Raw genomic sequence first — 24,844 nt, forward strand, 5'->3', positions numbered from 1 at the left:
AAAATAATAAAAAGATTATGTGAAATACATGTTGCAGGTATTGAATTTCTCCTGCTTCCTCACAACCGAGGAAAATAACTTACTCTGTCAAAAGGTATGTACAAGAAATGTAAGAACTTGCTGTTCAGTTAGGCTGGGGATCTAAAACTTCTTACTACGTGCATAGTTTTCATGCAATAAGCCTGTTGATGATAATAATGTACCTAGAATGAAAATAATGTACCTAGAATGAAGGTGTCCTGGTTTAGATTTTTAGTAAATTGCTAGTTCATCATATTTCATGAAATAAGTGTCAGAATTTTTTTATTTTTTTTTTAGTATAACTAATGCTTAGAACCTTAACATTATGGATGCAGATTCCAAGTATCTGCTGCATACTTCAAACTAGTGGGACGTTTGGTAAGTAAATTTAAACAGAATAGTTAAGATACTCAGCTGTAGTTTTAACACCTGTTCCTCTAAGCATGAAATTTAAACATGAATTAATTTGCAGAACATCCTTAATTTGGTTCATATAGCTGACCAGTTATCATCAGTTATGTAGGATTATGCACTGCTATAGAAAAAAAAAATAATAGTTCTAGCTTTACTGCTTCATCTAAACTGTTCTTTCTTGTTTGATTAGTTCACTTACTGAATTATCAAAAGTTTTCATCAGCCTTGTCTTTGATGGATGATTTAGTGTTCTAATTTTTCTTTTGTTTCGAGAAGAAAAAAACCCCAGAAAATAAAAAACCAAAACCACCACCACCACCACCGACAACAAACCCACCCCAAAACCAAATCCTAGAAGACCTAAGTGCTGGTTTTGGCTGGGACAGAGTTAATTTTCTTCACAGGAGCTAGTACAGCGCTATGTTTTGGATTTGTGCTGAAAACAGTGTTGATAAGAGGGATGTTTTGGTTATTGCTGAGCAGGGCTTACACAGAGCCAAGGCCTCTTCTGGTTCTCCCCCACCCCACCAGCGAGCAGGCTGGGGGGGCACAAGGATTTGGGAGGGGACACAGCTGGGACAGCTGACCCCGACTGGCCAAAGGGATGTTCCAGATCATATGACGTCATGCTCAGCATATGGAATTGGGGGAAGAAGAAGGAAGGGAGGGACATTCAGAGTGGTGGGGTTTTGTCTACCCCAGTAACAGTTAGGCGTGACGGAGCCCTGCTTTCCTGGAGATGGCTGAACACCTGCCTGCTGATGGGGAGTGGTGAATGAATTCCTTGTTTTGCTTTGCTTGCTTGCGCGGCTTTTGCTTTACCTATTAAACTGTCTTTATCTCGGCCCACGAGTTTTCTCACTTTTACCCTTCCGATTCTCTCCCCCATCCTGATGCAGGGGGAGTGAGCGAGCAGCTGTGTGGGGCTTAGTTGCTGGCTGAGGTTAAACTCTGACAACCTAATGTAACACTTTTTTATTTTTATTTTTTAACATATGAAGTTAAATGATCTCCTGTGAGGAATTCTGTCTTCTGTTCTTGTAGTTACATCCTCTTTAGGTTCACTTTAATCTAGTTTGCCATGCTGCATAATTTTTTTAAGCTTTGTGTCTTTAGCAGGAAAGCCAAGATTTTGTCTTTTGTCATCTATCTTTTGAAACCTGCAGAAATGGTAGTTTTTCTTTGTTTCTCTGCTAGTAGATAACTGAAAACCAGGCTCTGTCTAGCTGAGATGGGGACACATAACATTTATATTTGATTGTTTTGCGTCTGTCTTCTCTGATGTAATTTAGACTGTGGCAGTATTTTCTTCTTTGAGCTGACCAGTAGAGTTAATTTTCAGTGAATTAGAAAAAAAATTACTTTTGTATTTTCACATTCTTATGTGATACCTGTAATTTTAACTGCTGCTTCCTCCTAGCAAACGAGTTTTCTGGAAGAAGTGTTTTCCTTCTGTGCTCACACATCATGGAGGTGAGGTGACTAGGTATACGTTGAGAATTGAGGGGTTTCCATACAAAAGAACAGAGATGTATATTACAATTCCCAGTAAAGAGCAACAAGAAGACATAGTGTTGAAATGCAGTTCATAAAATTGAAATTAAGTACTCAATTTAAAAGAGTGATCAGATGTTTCGTATAGGTCAGATGTGGAAATACTTCAGTGTTTCTGCAGTCACACTTTCTCATTTCAATGTTTTATGTTCTCATCCTTTTGAAATAAAAGCAAGAGCAGAGATTAAAGCTCTTTAGTAGTCATTTCCTAGGTGAGAATCTGCTTGTACATCAATTCATTTTGGTGTGGATTTTTTTTCTTTTCATAGGCTAATTGGTTGAAACTAGCTGTAAATCAGCTTGTTTTGAGTTCACAGAAAAATATGTGAAAACATAGCTGGTCTTCATAGCTGGAAGATAAAGTAGTAAGTAACAGGGTTTCTCAAGGTCAGATCATCTCAAATTTGTCTAATTTATTTCTGTAGTAGTGGAGAAGCAGCAAGTGGTGTTTTTAGCTTGAGATAGACTGTCAGTGTTATTCTAGATCAAGGATAATAAAAGCATTGAAGTATTGTGTCTGGAATGGGTCTTTGCAGTTTCCTTTTAGCTGATAATGCTGCTGGTACTTCATTTCTCAGGTAGACAGGCAGTCCTTGACCATTTGATGTGTGCCTCACTGATATATAGTGCTGTTACAACAATACCGTGTTGTGTGAAGTCAGAACATGCTGTATCCATTCAGTAACTTTTTTCAGTTGTACTTACAGTCTTTTTAGTGTTGTTAATACTTTCTTTTTTGAGCTGTTAATCGAATTCAACTTTTCTTTTGTGGTCCCTCAAACTGGTATCACAATAGCTACTTTATAATTGTGTGGATCATCCTGCTTGTCCTTTTAAAATATTTTTTGGATACTAACTCTAAGTATTCTAGGATTTTATGGAAACATAGTAGAAAAATATTTTAAGCAAAACTTTTGGAACATGTGCTTGCATGTTGTGTAACTACTGATTTAAAAAGGCATGAATTCTCAAATTGCTAACAGACTAAGAAGTGCTGCTTTAGCTGACAAAATAATCATTTGCTTATTTCTAAGGGGTTAATTGTATCAGTTACAGGTCAGTTTTAGTCATGGATCTATAATGCTGTTTGGCTGTTATTTTATTCATGATACTTCTAATAATTTTTGTTTCTTTACTCAGCCATTAGGTTTTGGTAACCTATACTATAGGTTATAATAGTCTATGTGAAGTTACTGAACAGCTTGTCCCACATCTTGCTCTTAACCACAAAGAGTTTCTGAAGGCTCGTGAACCTGACTTAAGAGTGGATTGACTATGTTACTTTTCCCCCATTTAGTATTTTTCCTGAGAGTTTTCCTGTCTTGCTTGTAAGATGAATACACTGCTTTACAAGGATCTTGGCAACAAAAGTATAGGCATCAGATCTTTTACCTGAAGCAAGACAGGTATACATATGTGAGCTTCATTTGCAGCTCTTTGCAGCTGTATGGTACATGCACTAAATATTCAGTGAAGTATACCTGATAAAATTTCAAAGCTATTTTCACTGTATGAAAACTGCGGTTAGAAGACTGTGCTTACAGCTGTGCACAAAATTGCATTATATATAGGAGTACAAATGGAAGTATGTGTATGTAGAAGGCGTGGTTAGAACCTTGTGTTTTATTCTGTTTCTGTTTTGTTCCAGCAGTCTACGCTGAGTTCTTGTTTCTAATAATGAATACTTAGATTATGTCCATCGTGCTGCCCTTTTGGGTCCTAGGTCTTGAGGAGAAGTTTTATTGTGAGTAAAGACAGCTAACTATGGTTTAACTGTACTGCTTTGTAGGGAATTGAGCTGTAAAGAGATTAAATCAGTTTCATCTTTCCCCTGGTTAGTTTGTGGTGCCTTTGTTGAGCATGTCAAGCTTTGAGCTTGCTGGTACAAGTAAGATGTGACATATTGGAGTGAGATGAGCAGAGGGTGGTTAGGGCCTGGAGCAGACGATACACAAGGAGAAGCTGGTAGAAATGGATTGTTCAGCCTTAAGAAGAGAAGGCTGTGGCTAAGGCAGCTTAATGCTGTCTTCACCTACCTAATGGGAAAGTATATAGGTGGAGCCAGGCTCCACTGACATGAGAAGCAAGGGGTAGAGGTTGCAACGTGGGAAATTCCACTTAGATACTAGGTTGTGTAATCTCCATCCTTGGAGTACGCAAAACTTGTCTGGGCAAGGCACTGAGCAGTGAGATCTCAGTTGGTATTGCTTTGAGCGGAGGTTGGACCGTATGATCTCTGGAGGCCTTTTCTGACCTAAATTAGGCTCTTCTGATGGATGTAGTGAGAGCAGTGTCCAGAATATTGAAAGACTTTGCTATTATCTACCAGAGAAGACTTTTAAATGACTGACAGAATTGCTGCCAGGGGGGCAGATGCAGGCTTGCATTAATACAGCCGTCTGTGATTCTCTTCTTGCTTTCAGATGGGCACTAAGTTTCTGGCTTTAACTGTAGCAGCAAAACTGGCTGTACCATTTATTCCAGTTGTTTCATAGCTGTATTGGCAGAGTTGCTTACAAGTTCCTGACAAAACCTTTAGCTGATCCTGGTTTTTTCTCCCTCAGGCAGTGTCCATGACCGCTTGTCTCTTGTTAGTTGTATTGTCTTTCCAGTCTTAGAAAATACTGGCATATATTAGTCTTTATCTGAAGTAGTTTTTTATTTTCTGTCCAAAGACAGACTTCTATTGACACTTGCTACATTGTAGAACTGAAAGACAGTTTTCTGCATCTATTCATCCTCAACACTCTAGGAATAATATGGGGTTGTTTTGTAAAAATATCTTTAAGGGGTAATTCATCATGTCTTTTGCATATCTCCGGTCCCTTTGGTGAAAGATGTTTAAAAGGGAAATGAGTTAATGCTAAAAAGTAGTATGCAGAAATAGTAAGTAAAAGTTGTATGCCAGGATGACAAAGTACTGAGATTTGTTGAAAAAGGTGTAATACCTTCCAGAGAATGCACATTATAATTGAATGCTGTGTAGCTCTCCATATTTCATATAGCATTTGAGATGCATAGAATGAGCACAATATCTGGAGCAGATGTTCTGAATAGCAACATTGTCCGTAGGTACAAGTATTTGAATTTTAATATTGCTATAACCTAGGTTAGAACCTGGTTACTTAATATTTACTGATACTGTTTTCTTTACTGTTTTCCTCTTGTAACTTTTTTTCCCCCTTTTCTCTTATTCTTGAACTGCATCTTTCTCGTCTGTCTGATCTGCCCGAGTCCTGTGTGTTCAGTTACTACAGTTGTCTTCATAACTCTGGATCTATCTCCCCCTTCCCTTTTCTTCCCTGAACTTTGAACTTGTGTGGAGAGCTACACCTTACTCTATTTTTTTAATGCCTCAGTTCAAACTGATGCTGATTTGAAACCTGAGTATATGTATTCCCCATCCCCCTAGGCTGTCCTTCTATATTTTTTTTCTTGTTCTGTTGAAAGTAATATTTTCTGTCATGCAGTATCTTTTTCTTCATTCCTTTTTTTTCTTAGCCTCATTAAGTTTGCAGCATCTTCCTGTGTTTTCAAAACTCATACTTCTGTTTCCAGAATTGTGGTCTGTGCTTTGGTGGATATTTAATTACGTGCCTTTGCTACAATTTTGTTGATTGAAGCTATTTTAAATACAGCTAAAATCTGTCATCTTTCACTGAAGTTCCTAACAGAAAATAGCATATTGCGTACCTCTAAATATTCCATTCTGCTCTCGTTGTACCTCTTTTGCTTCCTTATGCTCCTACCCATATTTTTCCTCAGCTTGATTTTGCTTGTGTCTTATCTCTAACTTAATTTTACATTTGTTTAGTGTGTGAATGTGCCTTGGCATAAAGGCCAACACTTCACCCTGTAGACCTAATTTTGACTTTTAAAACCTTTTTGTTATCTCTATATTCTGTTTTGATGGCTCTCATCTATGTGTTCAAGTATTAGGGTGATATATCACAATATGTAGTTATCTTTATTTCTAGTTAAAATAGTGATTGATTTATTTGTTTAAAGAGTATACTGTAGTGGATGAAATACACAATGAGGATATTTTTTAGGAATTAGGATCTGGAAAGTCTGTCTTATTTGTGGACCGCGTTTTAGGACACGATTTATTTCACAACCTCATGAGTGCCTCAGTAAATCTGCCTTTTCCTGGGTAGAGCTTTTCCAGGTGGAATTGCATAAGCACATGCCTAGAAAGCAGTAGATTGTAAGGGAGAGGAACTGAAAAACTTGATTGTGAGGTGTCTCACAAAATTTAATTTTGGAACGCAGATCTTATTTCTCCTAAAATCAAGGATCCACTCAGATTCAATAATGTCTTGTATTTGAACTGGTTAGATTATATATGCATTATGCAATACATTATATCTGTAACAGCAACTCAGTTTTTCATTTGGAAAGAAGAGGGTTGAGATTTTTAAGATAATTACTAGTTGGCGTGTTTTTTTCAATAGCTGTGAATTGGCCATTAGGCAAATGGGCTTTGTGTTTGCGGTGGATAATGTTTCTCTGGTCAGTCACAGTCTTCACCAGTGTGCTTCGTGGTTTTCAACCTGGAGCACCAGCTTTGTAAAATGCGGTGTGTGAAGTGTGCTCTGGTGTTCCTGAGGAGAGGGTGCTTAGGGTTTAGGGAGAACTGGTTGCTTTGTAGCCACATATGCTGTAGTGCTATAGTTTGTCCAGAAGTTAATGAAAAACTGAGAGTGATCATTGTCTGGGAAGGTGGGATTTTTCTATCCTGTTCCAAGTTTTTTTAAAGTGTTCCTTAGAATCTCATATAGAAATGTCTTTATATCAATAGAAAATTAAGGAGCACTGCTGCCCAGCAGGTTACACCAAACTACTAACTAGTGCAAATTTGACTCTAGTTAGTATTTCTCCAAACTGCTTCTCAAAACAGCTTATTTCTTGTCTAGCCTGGATTAATTTCAGTCAGGTTGTCTTCATGCTTGAGCTGGTATCATCCAAGTAATAGAACTGATGTCATCAAATTTGACAAGGTGATTCATACTGTACTTCCAGTGTATAACGTTGGCATCTGTGTCCATTGTTTTCTCTTCAGAAGACTAAAGGTTGACAGAGAGACCTTAAATGAAAATTGATTCTATGAGCCTTCATCGGTGAGAAGGCTGATGATAAAGCTATAGTTTCTTCTCTGTATTGTAAGTACATCCCCTTAAGATGGATTCAGATGACTTGTAGCATTTCACTTTGTCTTTTTTTTTTCTCTTTCTTAACCTGCTTTTTAACATTGAGCCATACTTAATGGTGCAGAGAAATCCAGTCAAACAAAAAATGGTCTCTTCTCTGTCTGCTAGCATCCATTAGTAACACTAGTGCTGATTTTTTTTTTTTAATTTTTTTTTTCCCCCCTCCTTCTGGTTAGAAAATTGAATTGTGTCAGGTGAGGTATTTGTGGTGCCTAAATGAGGTTGAAAGCAGCTCTTGAGTTGTTTCACTTGTTCAGAAAGTAGATGTTTGACACTGGGCACAAGTATATTCAGTGTGTATGTACATATATATCAATCGGTATATTGAGGATGGATTTCCTTAATGTCATCAACATACTTTAGGACTAAGGAGCTGAAATAGGAGATTGGTTTTTTCAGTCAGAAGACATTTATGACTTTCATGAACCAGGCAGGGCAAAGATCAGTCAGATCACCCCACCCGAGACTTCTTGTGAACGGACTGTCACTTGAAACTGAATTGCTGTTACTAGCACCTCAGGAACTTGGGGTTTTGGGTTGGTTAGTTGTTGTTTTTTTTTTTTATTTGATTGTTTGTTTTTTTACCTTGAAAAGTAAAGTGGTTGCACTTTGATTTTGATTTGATGAATTTGATTAAATGAACAGCTCCTAAAGGCATGCTTTCATCAAACCAATTGTATGCTATTCCCTGCACATCAATGTCTCTTGTGTCTGGACTATGACAGGGCAGCAGTCTGGTGGCTGATTATACATTGCACAGAACTGTATATACATCAGTCCTTTAGAAATGATAAAGATCGGAGTAGCTCTTTGAGCATTGTGATAGAATAGTGTAATTTATGAAGGCAAGTATTTAAATCTCACCACTGCTGGCAATGCTGTTAAGAGACAGAAGAGTAATAAATACTGAGTTACTTCAGATTGAATCCAGTTAGTAGGATCTTTACTGATTTGGGGCAAGGAGCATTAATTTGTGACACTGTAATGTGTAAACATTTATGAATTATTTATAGTGAGTTTCATTGAGATGGGCTATGAGGCAACCTAACATGTTGCTGCTGAAAGTAGTCACCTTGCTCTCAACAACCACCACCTTTGTCTTAGCTAGACATTTATTTTACTTATTGCTTTAGTAAGTTAAATCAGCTTAACCAGAAAGCAAGTCCTTGCTTTCTTTTGATGCTGGCTCAGGCAGGTAAATCCACCCACAAGGAGGGTGGTAGAGCCAGCAAAAGACAGGTAGTAGAAGTGCAAGGGCAACATCTGGAACAAAGTAGGAAAGGGTTACTATGACTGTTTCTCCAGCAACTGTAAAGGGCTAAGTTGGGTGCTCAGCTGTCTAATGGAATTTCACCTTTCAGGAAGCCCAGTAATGCTGACAAGTTATTTTGCATGTGTTGTTTTTTCCAGTTGCTTGATCACCAAATACCAGTATTCCATTTGGTTTTGAGGAACTGGATCTTCATCACTCATTAAATTATTAAGACAAGATATGTAACAAAAAGGCTGGCACCATGACTTTTTTTGTTATTCCAAAATTATAACTTCAATTTCTGTTTGTTGGCTGAAGTAACGTTAGGTCACAAAGAATTCAGCAGTGCACTTGAACGTAACCAGGTGGAGAAGGTGAAGTGTATCCCAGTAAATGCCATTATATGTAAGCAGCTCTACTATAATCTTAATGTTGAAAACCTACTCCAAAGGCTTTGGAGATTAATGATAACACATTTCTGAAAGAGTATGTACTTCATTGCTAAATGTCATATAGAATTGCTTTTCAAATTTATTGGTTCCTCTATATTTCATGACAGCAATGACTGCAGGCATTTTTTGATATCAAGCAGACATCAGCTTAGATGTACAAACTTCAGCTCTAGCATACAACTGCAAATAACTAACTCTTTTCTGGTTTCGCCATTTTCCAGCAAAATGTGACTAACTAGATTATTTACTTTGTATGTTCTGCCTCGTCAATCATGAAAGTGCATTTGTTTCTCCAGTAAAGAGCATCATCTGAGCACTGACTCTCCATCAAGCTGGACAGTGCTTTTTTGAGCAGTAGGTTACAACCTTGAAGTCACATGTAACAAGTTATGGCAAAAAGCTTTTAATATTGTTTACGGTAGGCTGAGAAATTTCAAAGTGTTGTTACAGAAAGGGAATTCCTGTTGCAACAAAAATACTATCCCATTTTTTCAGGTCTGTTTATTACTAACCAGTTTTTTTTAAATGCATAATCTATAGCAAAATTTAAATATCAAGTGAAATAGCACCTTTTTTCTTTTCTCTTTTGCATGTGTTATATGTGTTTAAAAGCAACTTGGTAGCAAATGCCCCTGCAAAGCAGTGAAGTCTGTCTCCATGCTGGTTCTTGAATTTTCTGAGTGTTTGTGTGCCATATGGTTTTACAATAAGGAAAACCCCTCAAAAGCATGTAGGTGGACTAAAAGAGGAGGAACTAAGGTAAAATGAAAGAAAACTAGTAGACAATTTGCTTCATTAAATGCAAAAACCTTAACATGATACTGGGTATACCCTAAGCAGGAAATTTTTAGGTATGCCATCTTGGTGTATTAGAGTCTTTCTTTCGGGTAGTATTTTCTTAGAATCAGTTGGAAAACAGAAGTTGCCTGGAAAAGTGAAGAATAATAAATCTTACTATTTTGCATTTAGTAGTTCATCACTTTCCCTTTTGCTTTAGTCCTTTCTTCAGGAAATCCAGACCTTTAGAACACTAATTTCCCTGAACTGCTATAAAACCTCCATGTTTCCAAAGCATAGAAATGACATGTTTGTATTTATCACGAACTATTGAATGTCACTATTGAAGGTCATATCCAGATACGCTAAATCATCAACCTGGACCAACATTTGCATTTGTTATTATTTTGACATGCAACAATTTCAGTGCAATAATAGCTGTTAGTCTCTCTGGATCATCCTGGTTCTTCTTCTGTTATTTGGTGGATGTATTTCTGCTGTTCTTACATTCTAAAGTGAATCCTGCCTAGTGTGGTTTTCCTTCCTGATTCAGAACTAATGGTGAGGAGAGGAAATAAATGTACTGACCTCTAAGACCCCCCCCCCCCCCCCCCCCCCCCCCCCCCCCGATTTCTGAAAAGTTCTGCAATACCTTTTGGTGTGGCATCCTAGCCTGAGAAAGTTTGTCAGCATTGTCCTGAAAGCATTGTTAGATGTGTCAGGAGTTAGGCACCAGAAACATGCTTGAATCGGTATTGGAGAAGTTCACTTCCATTAGCAGCAGCGCAAATTCAAATCTGGGATAAGTCAGTAGTAAGCAAGAGTACAGCTACAATAGTACCAAGACTGGAGAAGTCCATTCCTTTCCTGTGCCAGTCCTGACATTGGCAATTTGGAGAAAGGAGGCATGTTGTTAAGGAACGAACGTACTGTGAGCAGAATTCGGGGTGGAATTTGTCTTGGCCAACTTCAAACATCTGCAGTATAGACATCTGCACTTAAACCATAGGGCGCTGTATTGAAAATGGTTTGGAAAAGGGGAGGTCAGTTTTCATTACTTGGAGGAAAGCACCGTGTGGACTTAAATGCCAACATTTGAAGGAAATCCTGTTCCTCAGTAGGATGTCTCACCTGGATGCCATTGTAGGGCAATAAAAATTGTGTGCTTTCCAACAAGATCTTTTTGGAGATCTGTAGTGCATGTTGCAGCAATATCGAGGCATGCAGACAGACTTTTGAACCTGGTTCCAGTCAAGTGACTCTGGCCATACTGAGGCAGAGAAGGCTGCTGATGTGCTTCAAGCTCAGAGAATTAGGAGGGTTTGTTTTGTAGAGTTCAAATTCGGAAGAATTCATATGGGATTAACAATGTATAAATTTAAGAATGAATAAAGGGTCAGGCTAGGTTTTCATAGGTGACCTTTAGGTCCCAGGTTGCTTACTAGTGACTCTGGCTTTCCCTCCACATGCATAGTCACCCCCTCCACTCCGCTTTTTTTATTTTATTTATTTCTCTTAAGAATTTCAGAATACAGCAGTTAAAACAGCTTATGTTACATGTGAATACCCAGAAAATAACTAATTTTATCCTATAATTCTTCTAGCTACTGCTTTGTTTGCTTTAGTGTGTTGCGTGGAGTACCATCCTGAACAAAGGGTTACGGAAAAGCAAAGAATTACAGAAAAGGAGCAGATCTTTGATACAAAGATTTATCAGTCAAACTTAGCTTTCAAAAGCTCATATCTCTCTGAAGAGTCGCATAGGGAGAAGTTAGACTTCTGCACTAGGGTTTTTTTATGCGTGTTTGTTTTGGGGTTAGCTGGCTGACCGGCTAACATCCAGTTTTCAGAGAAGTCACTGTTAGGGCTGCTACCTGTTAAATTAGATGAGAAATGCAGACAAAAAATCAGATATTCTGTAAAGAGCTACAAAATTAATTGTAAATAGCTGCCTACAACTGTCAATTTTTCTGTAGTGTATTATTTTGTTACTAATAAAATATGAAATATTTTTTTCCAAATATGTGTGCATCCACACATAATATACTGAGCAGTAAATATCAGAGCTGCTGTAGTCACTGTACCTTTACATTATTCAGATTTTTGGTTAGTATGTTTTGAATATAAGTCTAGCTTATCTAAATATAGTCCATTTAATCTTAATGGATGAAGTTTTCTTACTATGTCCTCCACTTGGTACCTTTCTGCTCAGCTTGACTTTTAATGAAATTTCAGAATAGCGGTATCTCTTCTAGTATCTGTTGTTCAAACATCATTTAGAAAGACATCCAGAAACATGTTGTTTGGTCTTGCAATGATTCGTGATACTTTTTGTAAAGCCAAGTTAATGAGATGACAGCTATGTTTATTTAAATTGGTTTAAAATGTTTAAGATTGTTCTGAATTGTAAGGTGTACATTTGTTTAATCGATAGAAGGTTTTATTTGAGAGTCTATGTATTTAAAAAAGCAGATGGTCTGTGTTTCATCATCATATTAACATGAAGTACCTACTCTTCAAATTGAACACCATTAATACATTATTACTGAATTATTTTTTTTTACTTATTTTCACATAGGAAGACAATTTTAAAGAAGGATCCTGGGCACCTGTTGACAAAAGCAAAACAGAAGAAAAAACGAAAAAGAAACAAGAAAATGAAAGGCAATCATACAGAAATTACGAAGAAAATAGTAGATGGAGCAGCTCATCATCCAATTCCATATGACCAGGACACATCAGAAAGTGAAGGGGATGATTCGGAAGAAGAAAACAGCAAATCGTTGTGTACATTTAGTGAAGGTCCAGAGGATCTAGTAACAGTTTGTGAAGAGCAGCCTAATGGTGATGATGAAAGCCTGAAAGAAGCTGCACTGGCTTCAGGAGAAAGGTTTCACATCACTGTGTCCGAGGTGTCAACGATGTCAAACAGTGCATTGAAAAATGAATTGCCTGTAGAAAGTGACAGTTTACTTCTAATAGATGTAAAACCTTTTTCTACTGAAAACTTAACCAAAAATGCATTGGATAATGAGGAAACAAATCAAAGGCAGAAGGAAAATCTTTGTTGCCTAAAAATAAGCAATGATGAAAATTCCATCCAGGTAACAGAAGGCATCTCTGAAGATGATAACACACCACTAAGCAAAGAAAACAAACTTGGATCGTGTCACATTACATGTGAACCTGACATGGAAGCTAAGCTCTTAAGTTTAAATGATGAAGACAAAGAAACCTCCCAATGCTACAATTCCAACGTACGTGATAACGTGCCTGAAAGTAACACGGAGGACAAAGGTGCATTAAAAGCAGAAGAGAATAGCTCTAATGCCTGGGCTTTTTTTTCAGTTGATTTACCTACTGAGGAATTGCATCTGGGCTTTGATACACAAGTTTCTCTCTCTTCTTGGTCTGAGGATAAATTTGTAGGTGAACAAAGACCCACCAAAATTAAACCTAAACAGACTCAGGCGAACAGTTCAACGCAGCTAAACTGCTGTCAGTCAAATGGAGGATTGGAGAAGGAAAACCATCAGGTAACAGTAACTGAGGAGGCTGGCAATGTAATAAGCAAAGGTCTGTTGGCATCTCCAGCTGGTGAAGTGCACTTTGATTCCCTTGCGGAAGCTGGGGCCACCTTCATGCAGCGTTCAGGTGAAGTAACTGTTCCAAGAAATGATGCTGCATCAGTTACATCGAAGAGGAAAAGATACAGAAGAATTGTCAACTTGGCACCAAAGTTTAATCTACCAAGACAGATTGCTGGCAGTACAGAGGGAAGGAAGGAAATGCCAATAAAAGATGATGTTCCCCCAAAAGGTGTTTTGGAAGTGGGGCAAAAGAGCTTTCTAAGTGAGGACCGTGGAGAGGAACGTGAACAGGACCATGCATTGCAGGAATATTCTGCACCTTGCAGTGGCACCAAGGCAACCTATTCCTTACCCGCCCTGGATGCAGATGCTCTGTTAAATGATATTTCTTACATTCATTCGGGACTATCTTCTCCTATGCCAGAATATTCCTGCGGGGTTTGTGTAGTTTCCGGGACAAAGGAGGAGCAAGCTAGAACTCTTAAGCAACAACAGGTAGTTGAAAAAAACGAGGGCGAGAGTGAACAAGTTTCTTCAGAGGTTACAGATAGCCAACCAGATATTTTGTCTTCTGTTAAAGTTGTTTCTGAATATCCAGAAGGTTCTAGCCTATTGGCAAGCTGCAGTGAAAATGTGCATGAAGCAGATGACCCTGAGCCAGCAGAGGCCTCGCAGCTTGAAGATAATCAAGATGTGAATATGAAATGTAGTTTTCTGGGACTTCCCTTATCATTAGGATTTGCTTTTCAACTTGTGCAGCTCTTTGGCGCTCCAGGTCTTCCACTAGGTAATACTCTTCTTACTACTCCTATGTAAATTAAAAAAAAACCAACCCAACCCCCCCAAAAACCACAACCTCCCTAAAACCACAAACAAATGAAAACCAAAACACTCCCCCAAAACCAAACCCTCACAAAGACCCCTATGATTAAATACTCATTTCTACTGCAGGTACCAGTTAATCAAATATTAGTCCTATTGAAAGGAATCACTGCTGCTTTGGTGATTATTTTTTTACCTAAAATCACTTCAGTCTCTGTCAAAGGTGCTGTTTGGTTTAGCCTCATATTTGCAGTCCTTTTAGTAAAAAAACTTACTAACTTTAAATCCAAAGGAAGAAGCTCTTGTTGATGTTTTAATACATCCTACTGAGTAAGGCTTTACTGTGTTGATTACAAAACTAAATGAAAACATGGTACAAAATGCATGCTCTTATGTAAAGGTTGCGTGTTTGGTTTTATATTCCACTGGGTTAATATAGTAGCATTCCTTTTTCTTTATTTAGTAAAGTTTTCATATGCTCTTATGTGGCTTAGATACTGTTGAAAATCTCTCCAAAAATCTAATGTAATTTGAAATTGGAAATCAAACTTCCAAGATGCGTTTTCTGATAGTGAATACCTTCTTTTTAATCATGCATGATTTATGTCACAGTGTTGCATAGTTGCCTTCCAGAGCTCCAATTGTCATATTTTTATACTTTCAGTTTAATCATTTTAAGTTAGCACTTAGAAATATGATGATCAGTCCTGAAAGGAGTTGTGTGTGGCAACCACGATTTCCAAAATCACTGCAGGCTAATGTAACCGTACAGAACTGTAGCCAGCAACAACAACAGACATCTGTTTGGAACCACCCTAGGACGTGGTGCTGTGTATGCATCTGCTAGAAGAGCCACGTTCCCTGTGCATAAAGTTCTGCAACTTCTTTGGTCGAAATTTAGTCAGTGGAGAAACAGTAACTTTGATTTCTCCAACAAATAGGATTAAAAAACACAGACCGGTTTCTCGGCATATGGACCTTTACGCCTCTTTGTTTCAGTAGAAGTTAAAGTTAAGCATGTATTTTCATATGAAAATTTTAAGACGACAACTGAGGAACACCTTATGTCTGTTTATATGCCCAAACTGACCTCAGGATTCTTTGGTTTTATTGTAAAAGTCGATGGCAATGCTACCTGCCAGAAGAGTGATGCAAACCACTGGCAGCGTTGCTCAGCTTGGTCCCCAGAGGATGTGCAGTGCTGCTTTCTCTAAATCTGGCACCACACACCAAAGAACTTGCCATGTAGAGCTGAAACAGAGCAGGGAAGTACTGCTGATGTCCTCAACTATTACATACAAAACATTTTTCTCATCCAAACTTGGTGAGTCTTCCTATCTGTGATCTTAAATTTCATCATCTTAGAGGGAGCTGGCCATGACCTGAAAACAGGGATCTTCCAAGAAAAAAAGAAAAAACAGGCATTCAGAAACACTCAGTAGGTTAGTGAACCAAATGTCATTCTTCTCTGAGTCAGCAACAGGTGAAATTCTCTGGTGTTTAGATTAGTTTCCTTTGGAAATAACCTTTAAGAAAAACCCATCCCAATTATCTCTCTGAAGCCCTGCCAGCTTGTGATTGCTGTTTGTTGGGTTTTTCTCCATCAAAATTCTGCCTGCTGTCTGCAGAAGGCTGGCCACATTCTCATTTGACTATAATTTTCCTACAATTTCAGAAATTCTTGTGCTTTTTTTATGGTCTATTATATGTTGATAGGCTATTTATTGAGGTATACATTTGAGCTGTAGTATTTTACAACACTGGCAATTGCGGTCAATTTTTATTGAAAATATTTTGGAGGGGAAATTTTTGGTAAATAAATGTCTTTGGCTATTTATAAATGAAAGATTTAGTAGACTGACTTGCTTGTATAATTCTCATGTAAGTGTAGAATATATTTTAGACTGTTTTCCTACAAAAAAAATCTCTTCAGCTTCTTAAACACTGTTAGAGTTAAAAAATTTTTGAAAGTCATTTCTTTAGTGATATTGCACAAATTCCGGTAATTAAACATTGTAAAATGTAAAGGTTGTTACTTAAGTTGCATTTTGTTTAATTTACAGGCTGAAAGCTTTCTGGTTTTCTTGTTTACACCTAGTTTTGGGGGAGTATGTGGAGGAGATGAAAGTATGGTAGGAAAGACTTTGCCTAAAAAAAGCAACCAGAACCAAATCTCCTTCCCCCTCCTCCCCCTCCTGTGTGCTGGCCTTAAATTCTCAAAAAACTAAATTCTGACTTTGTTGCTGGCTCATTTAAATATCTGCTGATTTTTTAAAAAGTCTAGATATATAACGTGTGCAAAAATTGTAATTCAGAGATATATTTTGGCTATGGAGAGATCTGAACACTCAACTGCAAAAAATATTTTCTTCTGCAGAATCCTTGTTGCCAGACGATTATATAGTTCCTCTTGACTGGAAAGTTTCAAAGATGATCTATTTACTGTGGAAGACCTCTGTGGAGGTACGAATTTTAGGGGATTTCGGAAGGCTTTCCAATATTCCAGGTGTAAAGAGGAATTCTTCAATTCATAAGCAAGATGATGTTCTTGGCTAGTAAATTTGCTTTGTTTTTCGAAACCCACGGTGAGGAGATAGATGTTTTATATACTCTGTTGAATATTTCCAGAACTAGCTTGAGGCCATGGTAGGATTCAGGTTTTGAAAGATCATCTTCAGAAATGTATACAGAGTAGCTGAGGGAGAAAAAACCCCAACCTTTTCCGTGATACTTGTGTCCTGACCTGGCCTGTGTTCATTAAGTACAACATACCATTGTGCGGTTGTTTTCCTTCTTAAGGTTTTCTCCCATCATCTGAGCAAATTTAATCTTCCACTACCTGTAGCTTCTTCATGGCTACTACAAAGAGTTGTAGCAGAGAAGTCATTCTGAGTGACTGATGGCAAATTAATTCTCCTTGTCTAGTTAGAAAGTGTTAACTTAAAAATTACACCCCCCCCCCCCCCCTCCCCGTGGCTGTTGCTTTGTGAAGGTTTGTTTTTATTTAAGGAGCACTGTAGTGTCTGGTAGTGGAAATGAGGAAAATCCTGTAAATACAGTGAAATAGTAATTATAAAATAGACCATGGACCTTGTTCTTTCCCAAAATAACAATCTCTTGTCACATACTTTCTTCTTTTCTCTGGACTACTTTTATCTATTTTAGGAAAAACAGAAAACAAATGGATTGCAGAACAGAAATGCCTTGGCTGGTAAGTCGATTCTGTCATACAAAACCTGTATAAAATACTTCTTGTTCGGAAGAGAAAATAGTTAATGCTGAAGGGTGTCAAAGGTTTTCAGCACAAATGAGCGATAACACTCTTCTTTGTGCAAGAGCACTAGGATGTGATAAATGAATTTGTGCCCTCATTGATTGCGTACATAGTATGGCAGAGCTATGGTTGCTGCGCATCATCTCTTTACGTTTCCTGATGCATATGCTGAAATTCCTTGCCTTTTTAAAGTTTCCCATATGGCCTTAATCCAACACTTAGCTCAAGTTTACCCATTCCAGATTGGAAGGATGTTTAGCATGAAGAAGTCTTTCATTAGACTTTATTTCTCTGAAAGGTTGAGCATCTTCAACTTAATTAAACTTAATGATCACTAAAAATTGCAAGCATAATAATAGGTCACACACTTGAGCAGCAAGAGATATCAGGGTCCATGGGAGGCTCTAGACTTCTGCATGCATGAATTCCTGCGGTGTGGAGGTTATGGGATAACGTTGCTGGTTGTTTTTCCGTTACTGCCATATGAGTTTAGTGTGTGTACATACACACACTCTTTCTCCCTCTCTGTCCCCCTTAACCTGAGAGGTTTATTTTGTAGGCCATTATGGAGGCAAAGTCAAGAGTATTCTGATGAAATAAAAGCTTGTTCTAGAAATACTCTATCCTGACATAATATAAATGACAGATTACATAAGGTAATTTCAGGTGGCTGTGTCTGCAGTTTGTAATTTTTTTATTTTTTAGACAATAGTCTTGAAGATCTAAATAAAAATCGCCAAGAGAATCAAGGCTCTTCTGAAACCCTTCCAGAAATGGAGCTGTTTCAAGGGGTGATAGAGGAGAACATCATGACCTACACTAGCACTGGCTGGCTGGATGCTGTGTTTCATCAGTCATGACCGACTATCTTAAATTCTGCATGAAGGAAGGGGTAATCAGTCACACTTCTCAATGCATTTCATTCTTGTATTATATTTGACCAAACATCTAAAGAACATTGTTATAATTTTTAAGGTGCATTTAGTATCACCCAACTTGTTGGGTTTTTTTTCCTTTCAAGTTAGGGTTGAGGGTTGTTTTGGTTTGGGTTTTTTTTTTAAGCCTGAATGGGGAAAAGAGAAGGCAGCATTTTGTTACTAAAGCCACATGAATTTTTCTCCACAATCTAAAACCTGCCTGGTGAAGTGAATGCAGTGATCCATGATGCCTAAGAACTGGACTTTATTCCCTTATTTGATTACTGTGGCAATCGATTGCGAGTCATGTCATCTCAGCCCTATTTTCCTCATCTCTTCAACATGGAGAGCAATGCTGACGCCATTAAGGGTCTAATTCTGAAGAGCACTGTATGAACAATAAAACAGTGTTTAAGCAAGTCATGAAAAAGTGACAGCTCTGCTTTTCAGTAGAGAATCAGCAGCAGGAGGTTGCAATAGGACTCCGTATATTGAAGCGTTAATTTTTATGAATGTTTTCATTTGGTATGACAAAGTGTGCTACTAAGTGTTAGAAAGTATGCTATTGTGTTCATGCTTGTCTTGTGAATTTTTGAACCCTTTGGTAACTTGGCAAAGTTTCTCCAGTTTGTTTATGAGAGAGATTCTAGGTAGATTGTGGTAACAAGGAAGGACTTTTGGATCTAGCTGGAAAATGCTAGCTTAACTTCTGTATCATTTTCCATCAGTTGTTCTTTCCAAAGTGGAAAATGGATTAATCTGTAGTTTTAAAACAAGTAAACTGAAATAGAATAACTTGCACCATGGGCAAATTGAGCCAGCAAAAAAATTCCAGATCCTGAGGCTTAAATTATTCCCATCCAGACGTTACAGGACTGCTGGAATATCATCCATGTGGGTTCTGGCCAGGGGTCTGTGCCTCCTGGTGTCCTGTGCCTGACCTGAGCACGAGCCGATGGCTGGAGGAGGACTCAAAGAGGCAGACATATGCTGTGTTGGAACAGTTATAAAAGCAGAAGTTGACCTTTTCAGAAGGTTTCTTAATTTCCACAGCAGAAGTTCATTACAGAAGTAAAGTAGTTGAATAGTTTGGGTTGGAATTGAAACCTCTTGAATGGGGATTGATGTGATTATATGCATTTTTACGTCATTGATGACAAAAATGACATTGCAGGTCATTTGCTGATGAGCCTGTACCAACTACTGGTGTAGGAAGATGAGGAGAATCTCTCTGAAACACATAGTACAGACAGCACTGATCTCTCAAGGTGCTGTCAGCACAGATTATTAATAACATCAAGAACATCTGGTAGTGGTATTGTCCTCTTATTTAATCGAATACTAAAATACTTGGTAAGCAAATAAATATTTTCATCAATACTTAGCCCTACGTCAGCCACAAATTTTTGTAAGTTACTGATTTATAATACTGCAAATTTGAATACTCCACAGGCAAGATTTCTGCTTATGATACTGACTGGCTGTCTCAGTGTGGATTTGTAAACTAAGCTACTACCCAGAAATGCCCAGGTTTATTGATTTAAAATGTTTTTATGCTGAAGAAACAAACTTGGAGAGCTCTGTTCTCTTCCCTGAAGAAAACTGTGATTAACCTGGAAATTGATTCCCCCTCCCCTTTCTGTACTTCAGGAAAGGAAAGCCATATCCTAGCAGAGTATCCTGCCTTCTTGTCCACACCTTTATCTGGTCACTGAATCCAACAAACTGTTTTTTTCTGTTAGATTTACCCTCTTTGTCCATCTGCCATGCTACTCCCAAAATGGTTTCAGCCTTCCTCTCCTGCTTGTCGCAAGCGCAGCAGAAGTGATCCGCAGCCTTGTGCTTTTGTGAGCCAGCCACCGACTGCTGGTCTGACACGAGATGTCACTAAACCCCAGTTTGTTACCTGACGTTGCGGTCCAATACCCTACTGTGCTAGCTTATGTTAGTTCTAGGGAATATAGAATTAAAGCAGTGTTGCGAAAGATGACTACCAGGCGGTGTTTGGCTTAAAGAAAAAGGCATTGCACACTCTGCGCAGAAGGACTCCGTCACGAAGATCTGTGCTGAGGTGGGATTGTTGGGTTGGAGGTCTGTGCTGGCAGATGAAGCCTATGGAATGTTTGGTTGCCCTGGCCCTGGCTGCACGGTCCCATCGGTGCTCAGCAAAGCCGTTGGCTTGGGAACGCTAAGCTGGTTAGGGCTTTGTACTGCGAGGAGGAGGGAAGTTAGTTGGGGCGTTTTGTGGGGGTTTTTTGTTTGTTTTGGCTTTTTTTTTTTTTTTTTTTTTACTTCAACATCTGAAATGAGTCAGGGAAAGTCCTGATGGCTGTGGGAGGGAGAGGATGAGACACCAGAGGTCAGGAGGGTTTAGGCTGCTCTGGAGCTCTGGTCTGCTGCCTCGGACTGGGCTCGCCGCTGCTGAAAGCGGGAAGTTCCCTTCCTCCAGCCCTGCTCTGGTTATCGGCTCCGGCATTTGCTGGCTGCTATGAAGGCTATAATTTAACTCACTAACCCCACAGGAACCAAAGGAATAGTTTTCTGCTGGGCTACCAAATTTAGATAAGCTTGTGTATGGTCCATCTGGGTGCCAGAGCAGGGACCAGGGAGCAGATGGGACTGTGCCGCTGCAGACGTGACGGGGAGGTCGTGCCGGGCTTCCCCCTTGGGTGGCCATCGACTCTGACGCCAGGGGCCACATATCGTGCAGCCATACCTTCGGATGAAAGACTGCTTTTAAGCGTATACAAATGTTAGGATGTTAAAACAAACAAACAAACAAAAAAAACCCCAAACACCAACCTTAGAAAAAAGTATGTGAAAAGCAAAAAGCATCTCTTAAGGTTTTCAGTTGACTCGCGCACTGTCAGGCACAGGGTACCAGGGAATGCAGACCCCTGGCCAGACCCCACGTGGGTATTCCAGCGGTCCTCTGAAGTCCGCATGCGTAAGTGCTGTAAAAGGCACGTGTGTTTTTCTGGACGATAGTGCCCCTGGTTTTGAGGGATAAGGTTTTCTTTCCTCACCACAAAATCATTCTCTTCTGGTTGCTGAGTAAAGCAGACTTGCTAACAATGATGTCCCAGAGTGGTTGTAAATCTGGGCAAGTGAACAACTATGAATGTTGAAATGGATTTGATTTCATGAAATTTTGGGGGGGTGGGGCGGAGAAAACTGAGACATTCCTACCAAAAGCTTTTAAAATCATAGAAAATAAATGGAGAGCTAATACAATCATTTCAGTCCCTTTAGATTGGGAAGTAAACTAAGCATTACTGGCCAAGTGCAAGTTAGCCAGATGATCATGCTTCTGTATTCATGTTGTGTAAGGGTGTTTTTATTCAGATGGGAGAGTGAACAGTGGTTGTGTTCCTCTGTGAAAACACAGGGTTAATTGCAAGTTATTGCAAGAGCCCCTTATTGCAGCCTTGGCAGCACGTCAGTATTTTTCAGGAGATTAAGCAAGAGATCCTGGTTTAAAAAATGCTGAGATTGGTGAAAACAGAATTATTTTGCTGCCTAGATGTTTCTTAGTGCCTTAGACCAGGACTCGTGAGTGCCAGGTGCTATATAAATGTAGAAAAAGACAAAACCCAGTGTCAGTTTAGGGATTTATCTGCAGGACTACTGCAAAATAAAAGCAGGCATGTTTCTTTTTGAAGCGTAGCGGTCAGTCGCTCCCTGCAGGAAGACTTCCTCCACGACAGCCCAGGAGGGTTGTGGTTTTGATGAGACAAATCTCTTGATGACATGTTATCTCTCCTCCTTTCCCTGGCTGTGCTATTCCCATCACTTCCCTTTGCTGGATGCGATGCTTCCACAGCCAGAGAGGGAGGCAGTTCAGCTCCATCATCCAATGCATGAAGATGTCCAGAAAGTTTTCAGTCTGACCCATGCAATTAGCAGGACATGGGCAAAGGAGCAGGAGTGTAGAACTAGGACAGACAGGACTGTCTTAGGGCCAGCATGGAAAAAATAATCTAAAAGATACAAAGCAGAGTAAAGCAGTCTTCCAGTATTGCCGCAGAAAACACCATCCCATGGTCAAGCCTCTTCCAGTTGCTGCTTTGATACAACAATAATAAAAAAAAATTTTCTCTATGCTTTGACATTTAACCACTAATTTTAAAGAAAATGGAAGCATGAAAAAATGTACAGAATTATAACCGGAAAACCTTACCTGCCTTTTACAAGTGCTTACCAGGAAAACTTGGCCTAAAATTTATTCAAGCAGTGAGTATAATTACCAGGGGGAATAAGAGCTGCCCAGAACAGTGTTTCTGGAGCTCTCAGAAAAGACTAACCATCAGGTTGTCCTGGTACCTCACGTGAATTCCGTAATTTGGAGCCCTGTGATGTCCTGAGTGAATGGAACGGGAAAAAATTTGCAACATAACAAAACAATTATGGGATGTAGCTATGCTATAGTAGTATCAGTTGAACGGCTGTTCATGATGTAGTGTTTGTGACATGTAGAGAAAAAAAATATTATGCTGTGTTACTCTTCTCCTTATTTTTCAGCCTTGAGATTGCTAGGTCCTTACTGTCTCTAGTTTTGACATCCATGTTTTCTTCCCTTCCTTTTCCATTCTCCTTGCATTTTTTATTTTTCCTTTGCTTTCCGTCATCTGCTTCCTCTCTGTTGTTCTTAACTTTTTAAAGAAATAACCAACAGCTGAGTAGGAGAAAGAAAGAGACTTTTAAAAATATCAGATGGGTGAACTTTTCTCAGTCTGAGGGTGGGACTTGCAACCGTTAGTCTTTCTGCAGTCTGTGCTGTTGTGGCATTTCAGCAGAATCTCTTCTTTTTTTTTTATTTCAGAAACTTCTCGCTTTGATTCCACCGTGGAAGGACTTCAGTTGGCCACCAAGGATTTTAAACGTGAGGAATAACCTGGAAGAGCGTAACTGCTGTAGATTTTTTGGTGTGAATCTTTGGCCATCTCCCCCCCCAGCCCCCGATATCAACCTCTCTGTCCATGTAATAAAACTCAAAATTGAGATAACTTTGTTGTGTGTGGCAAAAGGTCGCTTTCTGAAGCCATTTGGGATTTATACCTTCTCAGTACATCCTTGAGTGTGGTACAAAGAGATTGAGGGCAGAGACCAGTGAGCAGAAAGGTGGTGTCTATCGGCATGAGGTGTGAGCTTCAGGCTCTGGTATTTAATTCACTTGTATCAGGATCCGAGGTGTTGCCACGTGAACCAGTACGTGAACTGGTAGTGATGCCTACCTGCGGGGAAAGGTGCCTGTTAATGTGTCTTACCCTACTTCTGCCTTTCATCCTGTCAATCATAATTACACCCCAGTCTCTTTATAACCTCAAGTGGAAGAAGTCTCTTCCTCAGTTGCTCCTATTGTTTCATCCAGAGGTGCACAACTTACCTTCTTTTCTCCTAAAACCAGGCTTAATGCTTCCCTTCAGCTAGACTTACTTGGGACTATAGAAACGAGGAGAAAATGTCACTGTAGGCCTGATTCAAATACACCGGTGGAAAGATGTGTGTGGTTTGTGGTAGACTGGTAAGACCTATAACTAGTACTGGTAACCAGTGGTTTGATGTTTCTGTCAGTGGTATTCCTTTTGCCATTTTTTACTTAAAAATTCTTATGATGTGAGGAGAAATTTAAGCTAAAAGCAGTTGTTTCTTTTTTTTTTTTTTTTAAATATTGTGGTTTTCCTTCATAATTAAGCATGGTGTTTATTCCTCAACTGGAACAGTAGCCTTACCAGTAGCAATTTTGTTACTGAGGAAATTGTCCCAATAACACGAGTAGTGGAATATTGATTTCCAGGGGGAGATGAACAGCAGAAATTAATGAACCCTTGACAGTAAAATCTAAAATTTTGCTTGTATAAATGTCTATGTAAGGCCCACACAGGTCTCAGAAAAAAAGGGAAATATTTACATATGTAGAGTGAGCTAAATTACATAGGTGATGAATTTTATCCCATGTTTTTAAAACACAATTTCATGGGTTTTTTTCCCCCCGAGGTGTGTTTGGATTCATCTACATTCTTTTTTTTTTTTTTTTTTTGGTGGAGGCTGTAAACAGGGCGAGGTTTCTCCACCAGCTCTCTGTTGCTCTTGCTTTTCTGGAGAAGCACAAAATTGCCCTCATGTATTGCTGTGGCAACGCGTTCTGTGCAACTATCTTTAAGGTGGTGCTTGTGATGCCCGGGAATGGAATGCTGAGGGTAGACGCAGTTGATGATGCTGAAGTGGCTGGCATTTTGACCTGCAGAAGGACAGGAGTGTAACCACGAACAGGAGGAGGAAAGCGGAAAGCAAGAGGTGTTGGTGGGATGGACCAGGAGAAGGGGCCTGTGGGGGCAGGGGAGGATCATGAAGGACAGCTATTTTATGAGAAAAAACATGAGCGCTTGCTGAAATAGCAAATAATGAAGGTGAGGCAGGCAGTAGAGAGTGGAGGAAGGTGAAAGGACAAATCAAATTACCCTAATTAACTTAATCAGAAAATTAATCAGAAAGAGCAACTTTTGTCAATTGAGACATGCATAAGGCTGGAAATTTCTTTGCAGTGAGAGGGAGTGACAG

General features: G+C 39.1%; 1 protein-coding gene across 2 annotated transcripts; it reads left to right on the forward strand.

Moving 5' to 3' along the window:
• The first annotated feature begins 37 nt into the window (after positions 1-37).
• Positions 38-23,808, forward strand: LOC126048224 (uncharacterized). 2 transcript variants are annotated; one of them, XM_049822925.1, is made up of 6 exons: positions 38-94; positions 12,259-14,057; positions 16,470-16,555; positions 17,258-17,316; positions 18,079-18,258; positions 23,106-23,808. In XM_049822925.1, exons 2-5 carry the CDS (start codon positions 12,338-12,340, stop codon positions 18,224-18,226), a joined length of 2,013 nt encoding a protein of 670 aa, XP_049678882.1. In that variant the 5' UTR covers positions 38-94; positions 12,259-12,337; the 3' UTR covers positions 18,227-18,258; positions 23,106-23,808. The 2 variants fall into 2 exon arrangements, with proteins under 2 accessions (XP_049678882.1, XP_049678881.1); XM_049822924.1 differs by lacking the exon at positions 38-94 and adding an exon at positions 290-399.
• Positions 23,809-24,844: the final 1,036 nt, after the last annotated feature.

The sequence above is a fragment of the Accipiter gentilis genome, chromosome 19 (genome assembly GCF_929443795.1).
Source record: "Accipiter gentilis chromosome 19, bAccGen1.1, whole genome shotgun sequence".
NCBI classification, from domain to species: Eukaryota; Metazoa; Chordata; class Aves; order Accipitriformes; family Accipitridae; genus Astur; species Astur gentilis.